The sequence below is a fragment of the Carassius auratus genome, unplaced genomic scaffold, assembly GCF_003368295.1.
Source record: "Carassius auratus strain Wakin unplaced genomic scaffold, ASM336829v1 scaf_tig00217943, whole genome shotgun sequence".
Lineage (NCBI taxonomy): Eukaryota > Metazoa > Chordata > Actinopteri > Cypriniformes > Cyprinidae > Carassius > Carassius auratus.
This window is the reverse complement of record NW_020529321.1, coordinates 20,001-42,500: the sequence shown is the minus strand read 5'-3', so window position 1 is coordinate 42,500 and position 22,500 is coordinate 20,001. Positions and strand designations below refer to the sequence as shown.

At 37.3% G+C, this 22,500-nt stretch overlaps 1 protein-coding gene and 1 pseudogene across 1 annotated transcript; both read right to left on the bottom strand.

The window, feature by feature from the left end:
- Nucleotides 1-1,811, bottom strand: part of LOC113104208 (dihydropyrimidinase-related protein 5-like) — an 11,415-nt pseudogene extending 9,604 nt beyond the window's left edge.
- A 29-nt stretch (nucleotides 1,812-1,840) lies between these two features.
- LOC113104207 (sine oculis-binding protein homolog) lies at nucleotides 1,841-15,642 on the bottom strand. Its single transcript, XM_026266058.1, has 6 exons — nucleotides 15,070-15,642; nucleotides 12,468-12,732; nucleotides 12,136-12,287; nucleotides 10,566-10,664; nucleotides 9,003-10,246; nucleotides 1,841-3,380 (listed from the first exon to the last, which is right to left on the bottom strand). The coding sequence occupies exons 1-5, from the start codon at nucleotides 15,151-15,153 to the stop codon at nucleotides 9,011-9,013; spliced, it is 1,836 nt and encodes a 611-aa protein (XP_026121843.1). The 5' UTR covers nucleotides 15,154-15,642; the 3' UTR covers nucleotides 1,841-3,380; nucleotides 9,003-9,010.
- Nucleotides 15,643-22,500: the final 6,858 nt, after the last annotated feature.

Genomic DNA, 22,500 nt, shown 5'->3' with positions numbered 1-22,500 from the left:
ATCTGAACAATTTTATTTAAATTGTATTATTTGTTATACCACCAATTTTCATTGTATAATTATTTTGTTTTACTATAAATGTGCAGTACACACACACACACACACACACACACACACACACTGAGCTGAAATCACAGTGCTTCATTTCATTTACACCTCAGATGGTTTTGATATAAAAAGCATCACACCATCATTAAAGCATAAACATCTATAAATACACCGATGTCCTGTGAGAGCGCTGAATATGTGGGAAAATAGGTCAGCCTTTATTTTTAAGTTGCACATGCATTTTTCTTCAGCTTGCATTAACACACACACACATACACACACACACACACACACATACACAAACACACACACCCCTCAAAGGCTGTGACTAATGCACATTTATCATGCAAATCCCCAGCAGGAGTGTGTGATGACATCAGTGATGATCAGTGTGTGATCATGCGTGTGTGTGTGTGTGTGTGTGTGTGTGTGTGTGTGTGATGTGAGGCGAGCAGACACATGCGTCTGCCTGTGCTTACATCACTGTGTGTATGTGTGTGTGTGTGTGTGTATGTGTGTGTGTGTGAGCAGAAATGGTTGTGATACTTTCAATTCAACATCAAAAACACGCTGTTTGTTCTTAGTTTGGGAAAACGTGAGACACGTTGCTCAGGAATGGATTTTAAAAAAGCCCAACACAAAACGCCTGCTCTGTCATGTTGGCATCAAATAATAATAATAAAAAAATAATCAAATAAAAATAATATATATAAAAAATATAATTTAGAAAAAAAACCGTTATTAGAAGATATTTTTGTTAGCTGGTTTAGTCCCGTATTGTAAGCAAGTGTTTTTCATTGCTGTAGAGAACATGTTCCATTACCTTTAAAGATGATTCTGTTCTATTCAGCTGTTTCTCTGTGCTATCTCAATCAGTGTGGAATTAAACCACAACAGAGCAGTATCAGACGATAACACGCGGATTATTTAGTTTTCTAGCCTCACACTACATTAATGAGAATAATCAGCCTTCAAAACAAACACAGACACACAGAGAGGAGGAGGAGGAGGAAGATGATGATGGTACTGCTCTATAACTATCAGCATCTCTCTTTTCCTCCATCTCTAGCATTATATTATCATATATTAATTATAATATTAGCCTAACAGGCCTGTTTAAACATATACTCTCATTATAAGAATACTCTAATATTATTAATATCAAACAGTTCTCTCGTTCTGCCAGAGCTGCCTTGAAATGCATAACATTACAATACAAAAAACAATTACAAAACAAACGACATAGCCTATAAACGCAAAATATCACATATTGTATCTGTATTTCACACTGACGAGGCTAAAACAGACTCAGAGACGTGCGTTAATCGTGGAATATTAATATTAAAACGCTGACGTACCGTAAGCGAAGATATTTGATGTTTTTGCTCCTGTTGTGCACCCGCTCCGCCGCGCGCGCCCGATGACAGCTGTCACTGCGCGCGCCCGCGACAGAAGCACGCGCTAGAGAGGACCAATGAGAGGCTGCAAAAAACAAACTGTGACAACTAGCCACAACATTAACTCACAACATTAGTAAGTTTTGTTAATGTCACAAATTTAGCGTCATTTAAATAAAACTCGACGTGAAATATCCAATTTTTCTGGCTTTTATTATAAACAATTCTAGTCACTGACATAATTCTCTGTTCATAAAATGACATAAAACAGGTCATTATGAGCGGCTGCACCACATACTGATAAGCATTTAACACATTTAAATTAATGAGCTGATCTGATGGACATTACGAATAAAATCAGAGTGGATGCAATAAACACATACTAATATCTGTTACAATAAATCAACCATAAAAAATAAAGAAAACCTTGAAAGGAAATTATTAGATAAAACCCTTCTGTGAAATTGGCACTGGTGTGAAATATTATACATTTAGAGGGTCTGACATCTGTAAATCATATTAATAAATATCATTTAAATCAACACCGCATCTGTTTTACAGGGTTTTTTTTTTGTGTAAAAATCTGCTTACACACATTTTCAAAAAGTCGTGATGAAATGAAAGTAGAGACAGATTTGAAAAAGAAGGTTAAAAAAAGCAGGGTGGGACTAGGTTCTATACATCAGTTGCTGATTGGATGTTGAGATGTGGGCGTGGCACTTAAAAAAGTTCTGCATGAAGGTTTGGCATTTTTATTAAACATTACTAAGTCCAATTTTTTAAAGAATGAAACATATGCACAGATGATTTGCTTTAACATGTATTTAGAAAACATGGTGAGTTCACACTGACTGTAGCTATGAAATATCTCAAATGTGAATATGCAAAAACTACATCACCCATTACATAATGTAATGATTTTAATGCAGAAAATTCCACCAATCAGAGAGTGCCAAAAACTCATTAGCCCCGCCCACTCAGTGAAACTCTGTGTATGACTTCATAATGGAAGTCGCTCTCAAAATACTTAAATATTTGTATACAGGTGCATATTTTTCAGTAAACCTAAAATAAATAATTTCTTCAACTTCAAATTAATGGTTTTATATTTCATGACTGTTTTAATTGGATAATTCTTTATTCTTCAATGCCTCACGGGACAGATTTATGAATGCTTTTTTGCTTAAAACTGAAAGTGTGCAAAGCTGTGATTCTCCTCGTAGCTGCTCGTTTAACAGAGACTTCTGACAAATCCCTATGAGAAAACATCTGGAAAAATATTAGAGAATGCTTATAAACAGACATAAATGAGCAGGTTTCCATCCCGATCTGCTCTAACATTAGCCCGTTGTTCAAACTCTGGTCGTGTATTTTGGCTGATATTCGTTCTGAATCGAATCTGTTGGCAATGACTTCAAACATCGCCACCATTTGGCCAATAACTGAAGAGTTTTCTCAAAGGAACCACAAAGGGTTAAAAAGCAAGAAGTTGTGAGTCGATTCGGATCGTTCCACACTCATGTTCCTGAATATACCATTTCTAAACTTCTGAGGAGCCGCAGAGCTCAATGTACTGATGTGTGTGTGTGTGTGTGTGTGTGAGTGTGTGTGTGTGTGTGTGTGTGAGTGTGTGTGTGCTCTCGGCACTCTTGCAGCGAAGTCTAAAAATGCTCTGTAGCAAAGTGCCAGTGTGTGTCAGGTAATCCTAAACCACAGCTGAACACACACACACACACACACACACACAGTGAGGAACAATGCCTGGCTTTGTAGGAGCTACTTGGCAGGAAAACACACACATGTGTCCTCTAACTGGATCACACACGCTTGATCTCTGACTCCCATGATGCTCTGGGGCGGACGTCTCCAGTACGTTCACACTCTTCATCGGCCGCCGAAACACTCGACTCGATCGCGTCATCGATCTACACACACCTGAAACACAGAAAGCGTGAGAAATGAGCTCCAGTCCCAGGGAAAGCAAGCGATGAGAAAGTCTTCACCTCCGATGCAATTTAAGACGCTTTCAATAAAAGCATGTCTGATGAGTTAATAACAATAATTAAACATAATTAAAAATAATTTGTGTTAACGTGTAATTTATTACATGTGCAAAAAAGCCTTTAAAATGAGCAAAATGACTGATATGAAACCTACTTCTATAGTAGGACGAGTCTCTCAGATTGATGATCTCTGATGCATCGGTTTTAAAGCACAAAAATAATGAAGAACAGGAAAATGAGAAGAAACTCTATAGCTTTGGTGCACAGACCTAATAAAACCTTGAGAAAGCAGAAAGAGTACGAGGATGTGAGGCCCGAGAGCTCGAGTTTCAAACATCAGTGAATCCCTGAGAGAACGGATCGACTCCAGCAATAAACCCAACAGCCTTCATGTGATCACACGCTCGTCATCAAGAGCCAGGAACCTGAAGCTGCAGAAATCTGACTCCAGATCACTTCAAATCCAGCTCAGTGTTTCCTCTATTAGCTTTGGAAGAAAGCCACCAAAAACAGAGAAGCTTTCCATCGATAAACATATTGCTGTGGGAAAGTGCTTGGTTTCATTAACCCTCGTAATGCAGGAAAAGTCATGTTATCTGATCAGCAGCTTCCCATCAATGAGTGATTGTGACAAAATGTCAAAGTTTTGAATGTTTCCATGTTATTACTGCTAAATGTTGTTGTCTTACTAAAATCTATGCATTTTTTATACATATCTTCAAGGTCAGAACAGACCTGAATGTGTTCTGAGGGTTAAATTGTTAAGTTTGTCAAACTAGTGGAGGGAAGTTTGAGCTCGTATCTACAAAACTCTATAAAACCTGCTCATTTCCACTGAAACATGAGAACCTCCCGAAATAACATCTGGAGCTGCGCACACACACACACACACACTCTCTCTCACTGGCAGGACTGTGTGTGTTACTCGTGAGCGTCTCTGGTTTCTACACAAGATTCATTCTGCTCTTTTCACTGCTAATGCAACTTTAGAGCTACGACACAGATTGAGTTTCTGTCCGGCGCCGTTCTGAGGGAAAACCCACACACACACACACACACACACACACACACACACACACTCCAGCCACAGAAATACATCTGATAAACAGCACAGAATAAATCGTGGCATCTCATGTAAGTGTGTGTTTGTTTGTGTAAAGCATGACCTGTGCTGGTTTTAGTGAGCATGTGAAATACACATCACTCTACAAATACACAAACAAATATATAGAATTTTTATTTTTGAATAAACATACTATTTTTAATTACCCATTTTTTACAGATATATTTAATGAATACATATATAACATAAACGGATAATTATTTAAAATATAAATTATAAATATGTTGAATTATTTCATAAAAGTATACTTTTTTAATTACACTGTTTTTTGTAAGTATAATTTTCATTGAATAAATATGTATAACAAATAAGCATAATAATAATTAAAGCTGCAAGCAGCCTTTCTGGGGCCAAGCCCTTATTGCTCTTTGGCTTTTAAGGGTTTTTCAAGCAACTTTTTCAGCACTTTTTACAGAACAGATAGATTCAGAATTACAGATAAGGTGAAATCAGAAGGTCTGATGAGAACGAACGCAGAATGAAGTTACAAAAACACACTTATTTTTGATCCCATATTAAGAAACTTTAGTACAGCTCTTACCCATGTAATAAAGGAATTGAAATGACAACTTTATACCCAATTTTAAACTTTTCCCATACAGGTTTCGAACCCACAACCTCACAGGTTCAGTACCAACGCCTTAGCTAAGTGTGCCACATTAGTTGACACACAACTTACACGGCACAGAAGAGAAGTTAAGGTGTGAGAATGATCTCTCTCACAAGCCCGAAGTAGCATTTTAGCCAGATTAGCATGCTACGCTAAAAAATGCTAACATTGTCAAAGTTAACCAGATTGCTCAAGAGACCCATTAGAGTGAATAGAAAAGTGTTAGCATTTTAGTTCATTAGCATGCTCAGCTAACTAGCATTAATCAACAAGCACAGGCACGGTCAACTTCGGAGCTGTACATCTCTGGAACGGGAGTGAATATCAAAAATCTGTTGAGTCATTTCTGTCAGGCCCGGTCTGAAGTTCATCTGATAAAATTTTTAACAAAATTGAACAAGATTTCAGGGAGGAGTAGTGAAAAAACTGTATTTCATTCCATTCAATATGGCGGACAGACGCCATGTTGGAAAATGACAATTGAGACATCCTCAGAATCGGCATAACCAAAGGAATAAAATGACATAAAAATAACAAAAATCGATCAACATTTACAGTAGTTATAAGGGGTTTTGCAAGAATCGTTATATCTCTTGAACACTAGGTGGCGCTGTCTTCCAACTTCCGGGGTACTTCCGGCACATGGTGTTGATGATGCCTATCGATTTTTGTGAAGATTTGTACAGTAGTTCAAAAGTTAGAGCAATTTTTGACAAATTTCAAAATGGCGGACGGGTGGTCCAGGTGGTCTTGACAAAATTGACATCCACAGATTCGAAATGATCTACAGAAACCATAGACATCAAGATCATAATTTTCTGATGAATTGTTCAGAAGTTATAAGCTAAAAAGTGCATTTTTGGTATCTCAACACCCATAGGTGGCGCTGTTCCCAAATTTAGCATGGACCCCCAGATCATGGTGTAGATGAAGTGTACCAAGATTGGTATCGATTGATCAAAGTTTGGCCGAGATATAGCATCTCTACCGATTTGAGGTCAACCTCTGTAAGTTCACAGCATCATAACTTTTTTTTTCACTAGTGTTCAAAAAATTCTGTTCAGTCTATTCTGTGCGGCTCAGTCCAAAGATTATCTGTGCCAAATTTCAGAAGAATTGGACCAATTTTGAAGGAGGAGTAGTGTTTAGACTGATTACTGTACTTTTCAAAATGGCCACTACTGTAATGGGCGGAGTCTTAATGTAAGGTGTGGAATGGAATCTCCATGAAGAGACAAAATAGATGTACTAAGTTTGATTTTCATAGAATAAGTGGTTCAAGAGTTATTAACGTTTGAATGTTGAATTTTTGAACTGGTGGTGGCGCTATAGAGTTGGTCCTAGAGACCCCAAAGTTGGTCAGATCACTAATAATGGTCATCTCTACAAGTGTGCCAAATTTCATCATTTTCCCATGTTCCCTTCATAGGGCTGCCATAGACTCCCATTGGACGAAAATAATAATAATTAAAGCTGCAAGCAGCCTTTCTGGGGCCAAGCCCTTATTGCTCTTTGGCTTTTAAGGGTTTTTCAAGCAACTTTTTCAGCACTTTACCAGAACAGATAGATTCAGAATTACAGATAAGGTGAAATCAGAAGGTCTGATGAGAACGAACACAGAATGAAGTTACAAAAACACACTTATTTTTGATCCCATTTTAAGAAACTTTAGTACAGCTCTTACCCATGTAATAAAGGATTTAAAATGACAACTTTATACCCAATTTTAAACTTTCCCATACAGGTTTCGAACCCACAACCTCACAGGTTCAGAACCAACGCCTTAGCTAAGTGTGCCACATTAGTTGACACACAATTTACACGGCACAGAAGAGAAGTTAAGGTGTGAGAATGATCTCTCTCACAAGCCCGAAGTAGCATTTTAGACAGATTAGCATGCTACGCTAAAAAATGCTAACATTGTCAAAGTTAACCAGATTGCTCAAGAAACCCATTAGAGTGAATAGAAAAGTTTTAGCATTTTAGCTAATTAGCATGCTAAGCTAATTAGCATAAATCAACAAGCACAGGCACGGTCAACTTTGGAGCCGTACATCTCTGGAACGGGAGTGAATATCAAAAATCTGTTAAGTCATTTCTGTCAGGCCCGGTCTGAAGTTCATCTGATAAAACTTTGAACAAAATTGAACAAGATTTCAGGGAGGAGTTGCGAAAAAACTGTATTTATTTCCTTTCAATATGGCGGACAGATGCCATGTTGGAAAATGACAATTGAGACATCCTCAGAATCGGCATAACCAAAGGAATAAAATGACATAAAAATAACAAAAATTTATCAACATTTACAGTAGTTATAAGGGGTTTTGCAAGAATCGTTATATCTCTTGAACACTAGGTGGCGCTGTCTTCCAACTTCCGGGGTACCTCCAGCATATGGTGTTGATGATGCCTATCAATTGTTGTGAAGATTTGTACAGTAGTTCAAAAGTTATAGCAATTTTTGACAAATTTCAAAATGGCGGACGGGTGGTCCAGGTGGTCTTGACAAAATTGACCTCCACAGATTCGAAATGATCTACAGAAACCATAGACATCAAGATCATAATTTTCTGATGAATTGTTCAGAAGTTATAAGCCAAAAAGTGCATTTTTGGTATCTCAACACCCATAGGTGGCGCTGTTCCCAAATTTGGCATGGACCCCCAGATTATGGTGTAGATGAAGTGTACCAAGTTTGGTTTCGATTGATCAAAGTTTGGCTGAGATACAGCATCTCAACCGATTTGAGGTCAACCTCAGTAAGTTCACAGCATCATAACTTTTTTTTCATTAGTGTTCAAAAAATTCTGTTAAGTCAATTCTGTGCAGCTCAGTCCAAAGATTTTATGTGCCAAATTTCAGAAGAATTGGACCAATTTTGAAGGAGGAGTATTGTTTAGACTGATTACTGTACTTTTCAAAATGGCTGCTACTGTAATGGGCGGAGTCTTAATGTAAGGTGTGGAATGGAATCTCCATAAAGAGACAAAATAGATGTACTAAGTTTTATTTTAATAGAATTAGTGGTTCAACAGTTATTAACGTTTGAATGTTGAATTTTTGGACTGCTGGTGGCGCTATAGAGTTTGGCCTAGAGACCCCAAAGTTGGTCAGATCACTTATAATGACCGGTTATACAAGTGTGCCAAATTTCATCATTTTCCCATGTTTCCTTCATAGGGCTGCCATAGACTCCCATTAGACGAGAAGAAGAAGAAGAAGAAGAAGAAGAATAATAATAATAATAATAATAATAAAACATACAGATACAATAGGGGCTACAGCCCTCTGGGCTTGGCCCCTAATAATAATAAAACGTACAGATACAATAGGGGCTACAGCCCTCTGGGCTTGGCCCCTAATAATAATAATAATTTTTAATACAGATGTGTGTGTGTTTTTGTGTCATATCAGGACACAACTCTGTATAATGTCATGGGTATGACACAGGTATTACAAGGAGAGGGAGACTTATGAGGTCATAACCCATGTCCCCATTTTTCAAAACACTTATAAATCATACAGAATGAGTTTTTTTGAGAAAGTAAAAATGCAAAAAGTTTCCTGTGAGGGTTAGGGTTAGGTGTAGGGTTGGTGAAGGGACATAGAATATACAGTTTCTACAGAATAAAAACCATTACAGCTATGGGATGAACACACTTTACACAAAAACAAACATGTGTGTGTGTGTGTGTGTGTGAGTGTGTGTGTGCGTGTGTGTGTATGTGTGTGTGTGTGTGTGTGTGTGTGCGTGTGTGTGAGTGTGTGTGTGTGTGTGTGTGTGCGTGTGTGTGTGAGTGTGTGTGTGTGTGTTGGCTCACCCCGGGCCTCATTTGTTCTGGTCTCTGGTTCTCAAGCATCGTCTCTTGAAGGGCGGTTCTGGATCGTTCCGTCCGCTCGGCTCGGATCTCAGTTCGGTGTTTTTCTCCCAGCTGTGTGTTTGCGTGTGTAAATGTGTTTGCGTGGCCGTCAGTGTGTTCTTCTCGCTTAGTTTCGGCGGTACAGACCATGTGTAAGTGTGCTCTACATCCTGCGGCACTTCCTCCTCCCCCCTGCTCTCTTTCGATTGGTCGCTCCGGCACTCCGTCTGCTCTGCCGACCAGTGATTGGTCGAGCCATCGCCCCGCCCACTCAAGTAGCTGTTCTCCTTCACATCTTCACAATCGGAGAGAGGAGACGGAATCAGGGCGGAGCCAGCACTGTCCAATGAAAACGAGGTGGCTTGTATTGCGGTGGTACGGGCCAATGAGTACAAAGAGGCGGGACTAGCGATTCTGGGAGCGACAGATGTGTACAAAAGTGGTCTGTGTGTCGGAGCTTCCTCTTTGTGTTTTCGGAGACACTGGATCACCTGTCGCTCTGAAGAGAGAGGAGAAGTGCATCGTTCGCTCTTTACTCTCTTGGTGGTCTCCTCTGTGTGACCCGGATCTGCTGTACCCTCCTCTTCTTGCTCTTGAAGGCTTCGAATTACTCCTCTGTGGCCCATTTGAGGGGGAATAGGGATGGGAATGGGAATCGGCACTGGAATAGGAACAAAAACTGGATAGGGCAATAATATCATTGGCTGAGGCCAGGGCGGGGCTAAATGGGGTGTGTACACAGGGGGGAGGGGCATGTAGGGGGCGTGGTAATGCTGGCGGAGAGGAGGCGGGGCAAAGGTAGCCCTCTGGATGGGGCTGAGGGGGCGTAGTGGGTTAGGGGCGGGACTTTTCAGAACAAAGGGGAGGGGCATCTGTTGTGGGGGTGGCTTCTCTGGAGAAGAGGGCGTGGCGCTGGACTGAATCCTCACTGAGATGGGCATTTGGGGCGAGAGGGTTTTCACTGGTCTGTCCCAGGCCTCCGGCGTCAACAGTTTGTGGGTTTCCGTGACAGCAGTTTTGGGGCGGGGCTGCTCATCTTTGTGGGCGGAGCCAGAGTCAGCGAGAGCTGTGCGAGCTTCCTGGTAAAACACGTCCATCTTGTACTGGTTTAGACACTTTCTGCTGCAGAACTGCAGACGCTTCTCGCCCGAGCCGAAGTCCAGGTATTCTTCAGTGTGACGCGTGCGTTTACACCAATCACACACCTGCAGAGAGAGAGACAACACACCAGAGATTTATACAATACACACCCATTATCAAGATATCAGGACATATCAAATTTGCTTTTGTTCCTTTTTTTGTTATTCACTTTGGATAAAAACTGTCTGCTATATGCATATTTCTACATAAATTATATTTTTTTAATGAATTACTTTTTTTATAAATAATTAATTATAATGTGAATAAATGTAATGTTTATAAACGTAATGCTTCATATGTTTATTATGTAGAAACCATATTCTCAAGCAGTAAGCGCCACACATGGACACTTGTGTGTGTGTGTGTGTGTGTGTGTTTATTTACACGCATGTTGTTGTTCATCTTCAGCAGAAGTCTTGAGGGCGTGTCCTGCGTCTGGCCAGGGGGCGGAGACTGGTTGCCATGACGATCCTCATCTCGAGCCTTGAGGAACACAAACAAACACAGATACAACTCTGAAGTGCTTTGTTTGTTTGAAATATAAACATGTATTTGAGAGGGTTCATTAACAAAAAATAATAATTCTTTGCTGAAAATTTAAAATATAAAAAAATATAAAAATGAATTATTAATAGTAACAATAATATATATATATTGATACAAACTATGATAGTATCTCAATAAGAGCCACTTCAGTCGTGATGAAGAAAGTCATGTTAGTCAGAGTTTGACACAAAACGTTTTGTTTTCATTGTAACACTAGATCTACTGTGTGTGTGTGTGTGTGTGTGTGTGTGTATGTGTGTGTGTGTGTGTGTGTGTGTGTGTGTGTGTGTGTGTGTGTGTGTGTGTGTGTGTCTGTGTGTGTGAGAAATGCAATCAGGGAACGGTGCTTGCTTTGATATCTAATATCAGCTGAGAGACACGGACATGTTCAAGTGTGTCTGAAGAATCCACAGACGTTATTCTGTGAGCACAAGACTATGATTGTGAACAAGTGTGTGTGTGTTTGTCTGTGTGTGTGTGTGTGTGTGTGTGTGTGTGTGTGTGTGCAGAGACTGATCTGTCAGCAATCGAGTCATGATTAATTGCTGTGCAATGCATTAATAAATGAAAAATAAATATTAAAAAAACAAAAAACATTAATCAATTAAAATAAATAGTGGAAAATAAAACTGTCTGTATAAATGAAATAATTAAATGTTAATAAAATGCTAAAACAATCAAGTGCACACATATATCAGAGTTATTATAGTTAACTTTATATAAAAAAAAAAAACTGTAGTCACTGGAAATAAATATTTTAAAATACTTAAAAATCTGATTTGTTTTGATTGTTTTTATTATTATTATTTTTTACAAATATTTAAAAAAATTTAGTTAAAACTCTTACTAAAATAGTCTGTGTATATATCAGGGTTATTAGAGTTAACTAAAGCCATAACATTTAAAAAAAATTAGAATACATTTAAAAAATATTATTTTAAATAAATTGATTCATTTTATTTTGAGTGTTTTATTTTAAAATATGTAAATGTTTATATACTGTTTATTATTAAAATACCTGTATGTAAAAAATTATAATATTTTATTTTGTACATGAATGTGAAAAGCCCATTAACCAACATCAGAGAAGCATTAACTTGCTAAATAACAGATTAATTATGGAAATACTAACATACAATTACCTTTTCTCGCAAATTGTGACAATAAAGTGTAATTTACATAACTTTTTTAAATCTTTTACTTTTGGGCCAAACTGTACAACTTATTGTAAGCATAAAATACAAAATAAATTACATTTATTATTAAATTTGTTGATTATTTTATTTAATTTTAATCTGATTTATTAACTATATTATTATTTTTACAGAATTTTCACTGAATTCACAAAAGGCTGTCAGTAGGTCATCGGTCTGACCGATATATCGGCCGATAATCTGCCAGATTTCACCTTGTTGTGTTTGAAGAAGGCGCGTCGACACGCAGCGAAACACTTCTCACTGCAGAAGCTCTTGATCTCGGAGCCCATGAGCAGAGAATAGCGCTTCATGCCCTCCTTCTGACACCAGACGCAGACGATCGGCTCGCTCTGCTCGTCCTCCGCTGGACACAGACACGTCAGGATCAGTATCACACTCATCACACCGAGAGAGAACTCAACAAAACATCTTCATCAGTTTGACATCTTAAGTCAGAAGAAAGTCTTGTAGCTGAACTTTAAAGAAGACTCAAGGTCAAACTGAAGAAGATTCGCTGGAGCTGTGTGTATTTGCAGCTGCGCACCTGAAGAGGGTTTGATGAGCGGCACGATGACGTTCCTGCTGCGCAGCGAGGAAGAGTACGAGGATGAAGACGGAGACGCCGGCTCCTTCTCACTGATTCTGACGGCCTCTGAGGAAGAGGATGATGAAGGCAGCTTCCTCTCCTGTGGTTTTGAGTTCTCTGGAGATATATGGTGGTGTTTGACACGGTTCGGTCCGTCAGCGGCGTCCACTGAATCATAGCCGTACCATCCCAACATCTCATTCATGGTGCTTTCAGCAAAGCTCTGCAACACACACACACACACACACACACACACACACACAGAGCTGTCAGTTCAATATCTACACACAGACAAACTTCCCCGTCACTTAAAATAAAATACATTTGAACTGAAATAAAATATACATTTAAAAAAGATTTTTCTCAAGTTCATAAATGTAGTTATCCACTAAAATAAAACAACTAAAACTAAAGAAATAACTATTTTTATAAATAAAAATACATTTAAAAAAACACTAAAACTTACAAAATAAATAAAAAATACCTTTTTTGATATTTTATATTAAATTATACATTTTTATAGCACATTTTTTGTTTTATATTAAAATGTTAGTTTTTAAATGATTTTATTAGGCCTACGTTTGCTTAAATATTGTATATGAAATATATTTAATTTTTCAGATTTTATGAAATATTTTAAATACTTTATTTTTCATGCTTATTTATAAAATATTTTATTTTGTATATTTTTTCATAACTGTTTATTGTGTAATTTAATAACTCTTTTAAACATGTCTATTGTTGTTATTAATTACTTATTAAATAGTCACTTTTTTTATTGTTTATATCAAATATGATCTTCATATCTATCTGTAATTTGATATCTTTGTAAATATCTACATGTGTTTGTGTGTAAGTGAATGTAAATGAGCTGTGTGTGATAGAAATGGTGTTTCTCCTGAAAGTGATGTGAGAATGAGCTCATGTTTCATCATCATCGAGTTTCCTTCGAGAGCGAGGAGCTGGTGATCCCTGGACACACGATCTGACCGAGTCTGAGATTAGAGCGTCACTGGAACCTCACAGCCTTCCCAGAATCCTCCTCTTCTCCGGCGGCTCCGACACTGATTACATCAGCAGCGTTCCTCGCTCATCCCATAATCTTGTTTTTGGTTTCTTCTGGCCGTTCAGACGAACATGTGTTGGATGAGAGCGACGGCTCCGACCCGATCCAAAGCCAACAAACCCGCTGTGACCCCGTCCCGGGCCCCGGGGCCGCTTGCATCAGGCCGGGCTTCGGTTTCATGTGTTTGGATCAAAATGAGTGAAGGTGTAACTCTACACCCCCGGTGGATCTCGCTCGCTTCAATGCAGACTCAGCTTTACAGACTGTTTCCACTTGATCTGCTCTGCAACATGACTTCTGTCAGTAGTGCAACCGAGGGATTCACTCATAATTCATTTAAATATTTGTAGTATTTTTAAATGTTTTATTGCATTTTTTTTTAATCTTCATATTTAAAATATTATTTTCATATTTTTATATTTATGTTTGTAAAGTATTGTAATATTATAATATACTTTGTTTTTCTTTTATTGTATATTTTATTTTATTTAACATGGTATTTTTAATAGTTTATGTTATTATTATTTTTCAAAGGTGTTTTATATTAAATATGTGTTATTGTTCATATTTTTATGAAATTGGTTTACTTTTTAAATATTTTAATATTAAATGCATTTTCTTTTTCATGTTTTTCTATGACATTAATAATAATAATAATAATAATAATATGTTTATTATATATTTAACTTTTAAATATTTCTATATTATGGTTTATATATATATATATATATATATATATATATATATATATATATATATATATATATATATATATATTTAAATACTTTATTTTATATAAGATATTTTATCTTATAAAATACAGTTTACACAGCTTTTCTCATGAATAATAACGTTTTACATAAATATTGACATACATTTTAATATTAAATATTATATGTGTCATATTTTATTAAAAAATACAGTATGGCTTTTCAAATATTTTATGAGATTTTAAACCTATGGATTATGTTACAGATTAGGAGAGTGTTCCCAGCATTCCTAGCATCACATCAGGAGCTGCGCATCTAAAGAGCATCAAATGCTGCTGAAAAACACCAGCAAATGACAAAAACAAATCTTTAACATTACATACATTTTATTTTTCAGATTTTGCATTTAGTAGACCTTTACTTTTATCCAAAGTTACTTAAAATTTTTGAATTGTATATATATTTTTTTAGAGTTTATTATATATTTTATTCTTTCATACCTTTCTAATATTTGTAATGTTTTATATTGAAAAAATATTTTGTATAATATATATATTGTTTACTTTAATATTTGATCTTTTTAAATCTATAAATATAGACATCCAGTTTGTAGATTTTTATAATGATGCTGTTCTTTCGAGCTTCACTTCTTTAGTAAACAACCCAGACCCAGTGAGTTTCCCAGCAGCCATCAGTGTTGGACACAAGCAGAGCTCCGAGCTGACGGAGAGAGTGACACACACACACACACACACACACACACACACTGCGCCTCGGCTCTTACCTTCATCTCCTCGCGCGCGGCTCTCTTCACGGGATGAGCGGGTTTCCTGCTGCGCTTGTTCTCCGCGGGTCGCTCCGCTTCCATCACGAGCCTCGGAGCGGGAACACAATGAGAGAGAGAGAGAGAGAGAGAGAGAGAGAGAGAGGAGGAGGAGGAGCCCAGCACCTCCCACAGGCTTCACCCTCCATCAGTCACCGGGAACGAGCTGAATGAGCTGCACACTCGCTCTCGGCCAGCAGGTGGCGCTCAAGAACTGCAATGATACAGTGTTACTCTAATATCTTCATTTTAATATGCATCGCTCAGAGAAGACTAAAAGAAATTACCGCGTAAACTTTTCTTAGGACAGTTAGTTCCCCTCAGAGATAACTTTATATAAGCGCTTACTCCAATTATATCACGATTTGTTCGGCATCTCTGAATCGATTCTTAACCGTCTCGCGGTTCATCGAAAGATCCCGAGTATCGCGTCATAAAACCGTTGGAAAGAGCCGATCATTTTCGCGGGAAGTCGCTAAAGAAAGGTCAAATTGTTGCTACAGGTTGCAAAAAATGTAGGTAAAAAAATAACAATTTAGATTTGCTTGTAAAATAATATCAGTGCCTAATATAATAAAATATAATTAACTGTATATTTTTTAAATACAACATTTAATTATTGAACACTTACATATTTTTTAACAATTCGTTTTTTATTATTAGCTAATTAAAAAAACTACACAATCTGAATGATCATAGTTTTAAGCAGTATAATAGTAATTAATATGCTACGCTCTAAGAGAAGTCTGTGAAACAGGCCACAATCTAATATAAAGTGTAGGGAGTTTTCCACAGGTTTCTTAACTTCATTTTAAATAACGCATTGCATTTTGTGTTTTCTGGTAACAACAGATAACAGACAATGTCCTGGGGAAAAAAAATTAATAGCATTTCTATTTTTCTAGATGTTTTTTTTCAGTTGCTGGTTCAAGCTACTAACAAGGTGTATCATAAATGTACAATTATTCAGTTATAATTAATATTTTTGAAGTGAACAACTGTAAATAGCAGCTAACTCGTTTCACATGATGTGTGTACTCTCTTTGGTTTCCTCTTTTTGTGTAATTTAGATGGAAAACGTTTTCCTTTTTATCATTGTGTCACTTATCAAAAGTTGCCAAAACATTAGCTAAATTCGTTGCTAGGTGTAAAGTTAATATGGTTCTTTGAAAAGTCGTTACATTTAATAAAAAAATTGCTAAGTTGGCAACACTGGAAAGAGTTCATCTGTGGTATAAAAACTGAAAACATGTGCTGCGTTTAAATGAACAGCTTTTATTTAAGTAAAAAATATTGTCAATTATAAATAAACAGCACTTTTAAAATACATTTAAAGCATTTGGCAATAGGCCTGCAAATAATAATTATTTGTTTTGATTATTTGTTTTTTAAGTATAGTGCTGGCACTATGTATTAATTTCCTTCTTTATTCAAAATAAAAAACAGCTTTAGTGGAAAGATTTATGGTTTCAGATGGTAAAATCACGGTACTTTATTATGTATCAGTATATTTATTTTCAGAGTAACATCATGGAACTTCATTACATGCATTAATTTTGGTTGCATTACTATATTTTTTTTAGCTGTGTGTTATTATTCCTGTAAGAGTTGGCGTGTCTTACCATATTACTTCAATATATATTAATTAGGAACATACAGGCTTGTCGTGCAAAAACGTTCACAGTTTTTAAAAATGTAAAATGGATGTTTGTTGAGAAGTTGAATGTGGATTGACTTGTAGGCCTGCTCTGCATCATGTCCAAACACACGGTGATACCAGTGTTGCTTTTGTTAGTATAATGTGAGCAGTAAGTGAAATCTCTTTCTCAATCAGTACACACACAGTTCCTTTCTCTCTCAAACACACACAGTCTCTCTGCTCAGTGTTTCAGAGAACAAGTGCACTTGTGTAAACGGAGAGCCCCGGGTTCAGGTTTCTCGCCCTGCGGGTGTCACCCGATCCGGTCTGAATCTCTCTCTCTCTCTCTGTGAAGAGGATTTCTTTCCATGGACTGTCAGCTCTCACTGATGCTCAGAAACACATCAAACATGTCCTGAATTAGAAACACAAGTGCACTGCGTTTGTATTTTGTCAATGAGTTTACAAGTGTGTTCCAGTTCAACACAATAATAATAATAAAGGAGCGCCTGTCAGAAGATGCAGTGCTTCTCCTCGCCACCAGAGGGAGATAAAGCCTCATTTGTGACTGTGTGTACTTCGATATTTATCTTGAATGATTACCTTGTTCATGTAGGCAGTGTTTGGGAAAGTTACTTTTAAAAATTTGCATTAAAATAATGATTTTGAGGCTGTCTTTTAAAGCAAAATTGGATCAGAATGATATCGTATTGACCGAAATTAAGAAATATATATTGTGATATAAATTTTGGGCATAGGCTCTCGTTTACCAATTAATACTTAAATTAAAACTTTTATCCCAGTGTTTCTGTGATAATATATATAATCCTGCAGCACAGAAGCAGTCATCAGTAGCACAGGTGTATCTGTAGAAATAGACAACAATACACTGTATGAGTCAAAATTATTGTTTTTTCTTTTATGCCAAAAATCATTAGGATATTAAGTAAAGATCATGTTCCATAAAGATATTTAGTAAATGTCCTATCATAAATATATCAAAACCTAATTCTTGATTAGTAATATGCATTGCTAGAACTTAGTTTGAACGACGTTAAAGATGATCAGCATCTTTCTGAAATAAAAAGCTTTTGTAACATCATATACTCTACCATTTTATTCTGTATAATTATTACTAATCCGAATATTACAGAATATTACAATTATTTCTGAAGGATCATGTGACTGGAGTTATGATGCTGAAAAGTCAGCTTTGAAATCGCAGGAATACATGAGCATATATTTTAAAAATAAAAAAGTTATTGAAAGAGTTAAAATGTCAATTTTACTGTTCTAACTGTACTTTGGCTCAAATAATTGCAGTCTTGGTGAGGAGAAGATAATTATATATATAAAAAAACATTAATTCTTACCGTTCAAAAACTTTTGACTGGCAGTGCTTTTGGAAAAGAAACGGATATTTTACTGTAAATTAAAAAGTAAGCCTTACTGTGCTAGTTACTTTTGAAAAAAAATCTGATTAACTCAAGTTACTTGTAATGCATTTCCCCAACACTGTTCATGTAGCATGGTATTTACTTCAAACAATACTGTGGTTTTACCATGGTACTGTCCAGAAGAGAAATGCAGTAACGATTCCGCGGGCGGCCGCTAGAGGTCGCGCATATCACAGCTGACGCACAAATAAACATGATATTAATTATAAACTATTGGACGGAGTTTTTACTTTTACTACAGTGCTACATATCAATCACACAGAGCCAATACATCTGGTTATTAATCTATAGCCGGAGGATAATAAACTGATAACACACTAGAGCTCTACAAATACTACATCAGAGCTGATCACGCGTGGGGGGTGAGGGGAGTTACGCTTTGGGGGGGGCTGTGTGACGTCACAGCTCATCAATCCCTGTATAAAGGCTCCAGCAGCAGCCGGCGTCTCCCTTTAGTTGAACACACCTGCGTGCTCCTTCAGCCTCACTCTTCATCATCATCATCATCATCTTCATCTTCATCAGGATGGCTCAGTCGACCCCCGCTGGAGTCATTTTCTGCGCTTTCTGCTTAATCACTCAGGTATGAGTTCATATGTTGATTATTACGCATTTTAGCCTAATAATACATCTTAACTCTATTTTGGCCTTATTTCACACAAACTATTATCAAAGCATGATTTTAATAAAAAGTAAAAACTGAATGCAGTGGCACGAACTCATCCGTCGCTTTCCATTCGGAGAAAGAAGCGTTTTGTTCAGGAGCTTGTGTTTTAGGGAATGAATGATTGAAAGTGTCTCAGAAACCCGATCCCGCGCGCGACTGAGAGCCCAGACCCCGGAGAATCTCACTCACCCGGATGCAGAAATACATCAACGATCTGCACGGAAGACAGGCATTTACAATTACACCTTTAATCTGATTATGATCACTTCTAAGACGATTTTGATAAATTTTGAAAATGTTACTCCTGAACGTTCATTCCCATACAAACGTTAAATGAACATTCAGTTTTATCATTTATCAGAAAGATGTTGAACGTTTAGAGAAACTTTCCTTTAATGAGGGTTTTGTGTATTAACAGCGTTGAACAAGTTCTGGGCGGGGTTATTAAAGTTCATTAAAACTAAACTAAAAACTGTTGCTTTGAATGCAATAAACGTTGCCTAAAAGTATTTTAAAAAACGTAGGTTATTTTTTTCAATGCCACTTGTATGTATTTTGTTTAAAAAAAATTTAAGCATTTAAAAATGAAAAATAAAAAATAAAAATAAAAAAAATTATACAATAAAAGCAAAAAACAAAAACGTGGAAAATGCACTGCCACTAAAATTAAAATAAAAACGAATTCAAAATAATAAAAAAACTATGATGGCCAAAGTTGTTGGCAGGGTTCTTAATAGTTAATTAAAACTAAATCACATATATATGGATTTTATCATGGTATGTCAGTGATATTAAAATAACTGGTTCTGTATTCCTAGCTGTTTTCATGCAAACGCACCTGAGCACGTATTTTAGGAGGCGATGATGCATTAGAAGTAAGATGCAAATGTGGACGATTCTAAAACAAAGCGTCCAGCTGAGAGATACGAGGATGCTTGAGCTGTTTGGGAGTGCCGCGTTTTGCATAACAAACCTCCCTCATTTGCATAGAGTCGTGTGATAATCGCGCTTTTATCCTCCTCAGGTTTTGTCCCAGAACACGGTCTCCCCGACCAACTCCACCGCGCTGGCGGGAAACCAGACGGTGAACGCGAACGACACCCTGGCGACCAACGCGAACGCCGCAGCGGCGAACGCCACCACCGCTCCGGCGGGAACCGGCGTCATGACGCAGGCCGGCGTGCTCAACGTGCTCGTTCCCGTCGCCATGGCAAGCGGCCTCCTGCAGCGCTGGTGCTGAGCATTCACCGTTCTGCACCGCACACCTCCACCTGTATACACCTGTAGCTTCACCATCACACTAACGTCTGCAAGGCCCGGTCGTTTCCGCTCGGGAGAAGGATGGATGACGACACCTCAAACGACTTGCGTTCCCAAATCCACCAAATCCAAACATCCCTTTTTGTTTTGCATTGCTAAACCTTCAAACGCACATCTGACAGTGAACGGTTTTAGCTGAACGACCGGATCGCGCAAACCGTTCCGAACCCAACCGGGCTCTCTCTCTCTCTGTCTCTCTCTCTCTCTGTCTCTCTCTCTCTCTCTCTCTCTCTCTCTCTCTCTCTCTCTCTCTCCTCTCTCTCTCTCTCTCCTCTCTCTCTCTCTCTCTCTCTCTCTCTCTCTCTCTCTCTCTCTCTCTCTCTCTCTCCCTCCCTCCCTCTCTCTCTCTCTCTCTCTCTCATTGGCTTTGAGTTTCGTCTCTTGGTGGTTTATAACAGTTTCAGGTGCATCGCTTCTGTATTTCCCCTCTTTAGTTATCACTCAATCTGTTAGTCGTTAGAGGTGGACACTTTGTAATATTGTTTTTCTCTTGCATAGTTTATATTTTGTACAAATCGAAATGTTTTAATGTTTGTAAACTGAGAATAAACAATGTACAATTGAACGAAACGCGTTTGGCTCGTTTGACACTTCCACTGTAAGTCAGTCAAAGATGTGAATAAAAGATAAATACTACAGTTATTTATTTGACCAGAAACCAGGTCCACTCTGGGTCATTCAACTTTAAAATATTGAACATTTAATTGCAGTTTCATTGTAATTGTGATATTTCAGAGTGAAAGTTGTTTAATTCACATGTAATCTTGGATATTCCTGCTAATTTGATGCTGTTTAAATTAAAACCATTATGTATAAGCCTCTAGAACGCTATGCATGATTTAGGTTTTATGTTTAGATTTACATGCAGTGATTATTTGATGAGCTTTTAATAGTCCATCACTGCAAAAAAAAAAAAAAAAAGATTTTCTTGCTAAATAGCCTACCCTTTGTACCCTTTTTGGGACCATTGGTAGATATTTGCTTGTTTAGGTAAAATATATCGCAGAAGTCTCGCCCATAAAACAAGCCGTTATTAAGGAATGAGAGACTGATGGAGTGAGATGAAGAGGAAAGGAGTTTTATTAAGACAAACACATTTTCCCTGTGGAGTCATTGACACCTGGCTTGTGTTTGAGTCTCTCATGCAGCAGGTGAGTTAAACGCTTTAATCATTGATCGTCTTCATTCATTAATCAGGCTGAGCTGCAGGCTTCGGTTACAGGATGACCCTACCATGAAACCCAAACTGCATGCTGGGAAAAAAGTGAGTGTGGAACTGTAGAAACGAGCTGATTTAACCATCTATATCTGAACACTAGTGAAGCGACTGCTAGTGAGTGTGTGTGTGTGTGTGTGAGAGAGAGAGAGCACTGGTCAGGAACATCTGCACGTCATATTTCACCTCAAAACCAAGAGAAAACCAAGTCTGTATGACAATTGATTTTCTTTATGCAAATGATGTATTTTGATTCTAGTTGTTTACTGGTGAATAAAGCATCAGATGCACCTGTTTCTCAGCAGTCATAAGCACACAGAGGAAGATGAAGGCAGACTGGATAACAGTGGATTGATTGGGTGTGTGTGTGTGTGTGTGTGTTTACCTGCCACACAGCAGAGCATTAACACACTGAACACAGATAAAGAGTCTTTTGTTCCCTGATGATCCACAGTGTCACACTCACACACTCAGAACACACTCACCCTGGGGAAACTGAGCCGCTCTGGATCATGGAATGTTGAGTCATACTTCCTGTTGCTGGACAGTGCACTTCCTGTCACTTTTCTCCTGCTGTCAGATCTGGACGTTCACTCTCAGGAGGCAGAAAACACACTGTTGAAAGAATTTCACTGAGATTGAATAAGCATTCATTGTTTTCTCAGATGTGGTATTTCTCCGAGAAACAAAAAAGCTCAAATATTTATACAAAAATTCCCATCGCCAGATCCACAGAGAGAGAGAAAAAACTGATTATGAGCTTGTAACAATTTAAGGTGAGTAAATAATTACAGAATTGTCATTTTTGGGTGAAATAAACTTAAAAATGGCATTCTATATAGACAAATGATTTACAGGTTGTTTTAAAGGTTTTATTTTTATGGATTAAAACAATGTTTTTAATTTAAGATGTCTAGAAATTTAATTTAATTTAATTTAATTTAATTTAATTTAATTTAATTTAATTTAATTTAATTTAATTTAATTTAATTTAATTTAATTTACTACTGGTCAAAAGATTGCAATGATTGTGAATTAAAAAAAACGCTTTTAATTAAGATTTCTAGCAATAAAATAAAATAAAATAAAATTT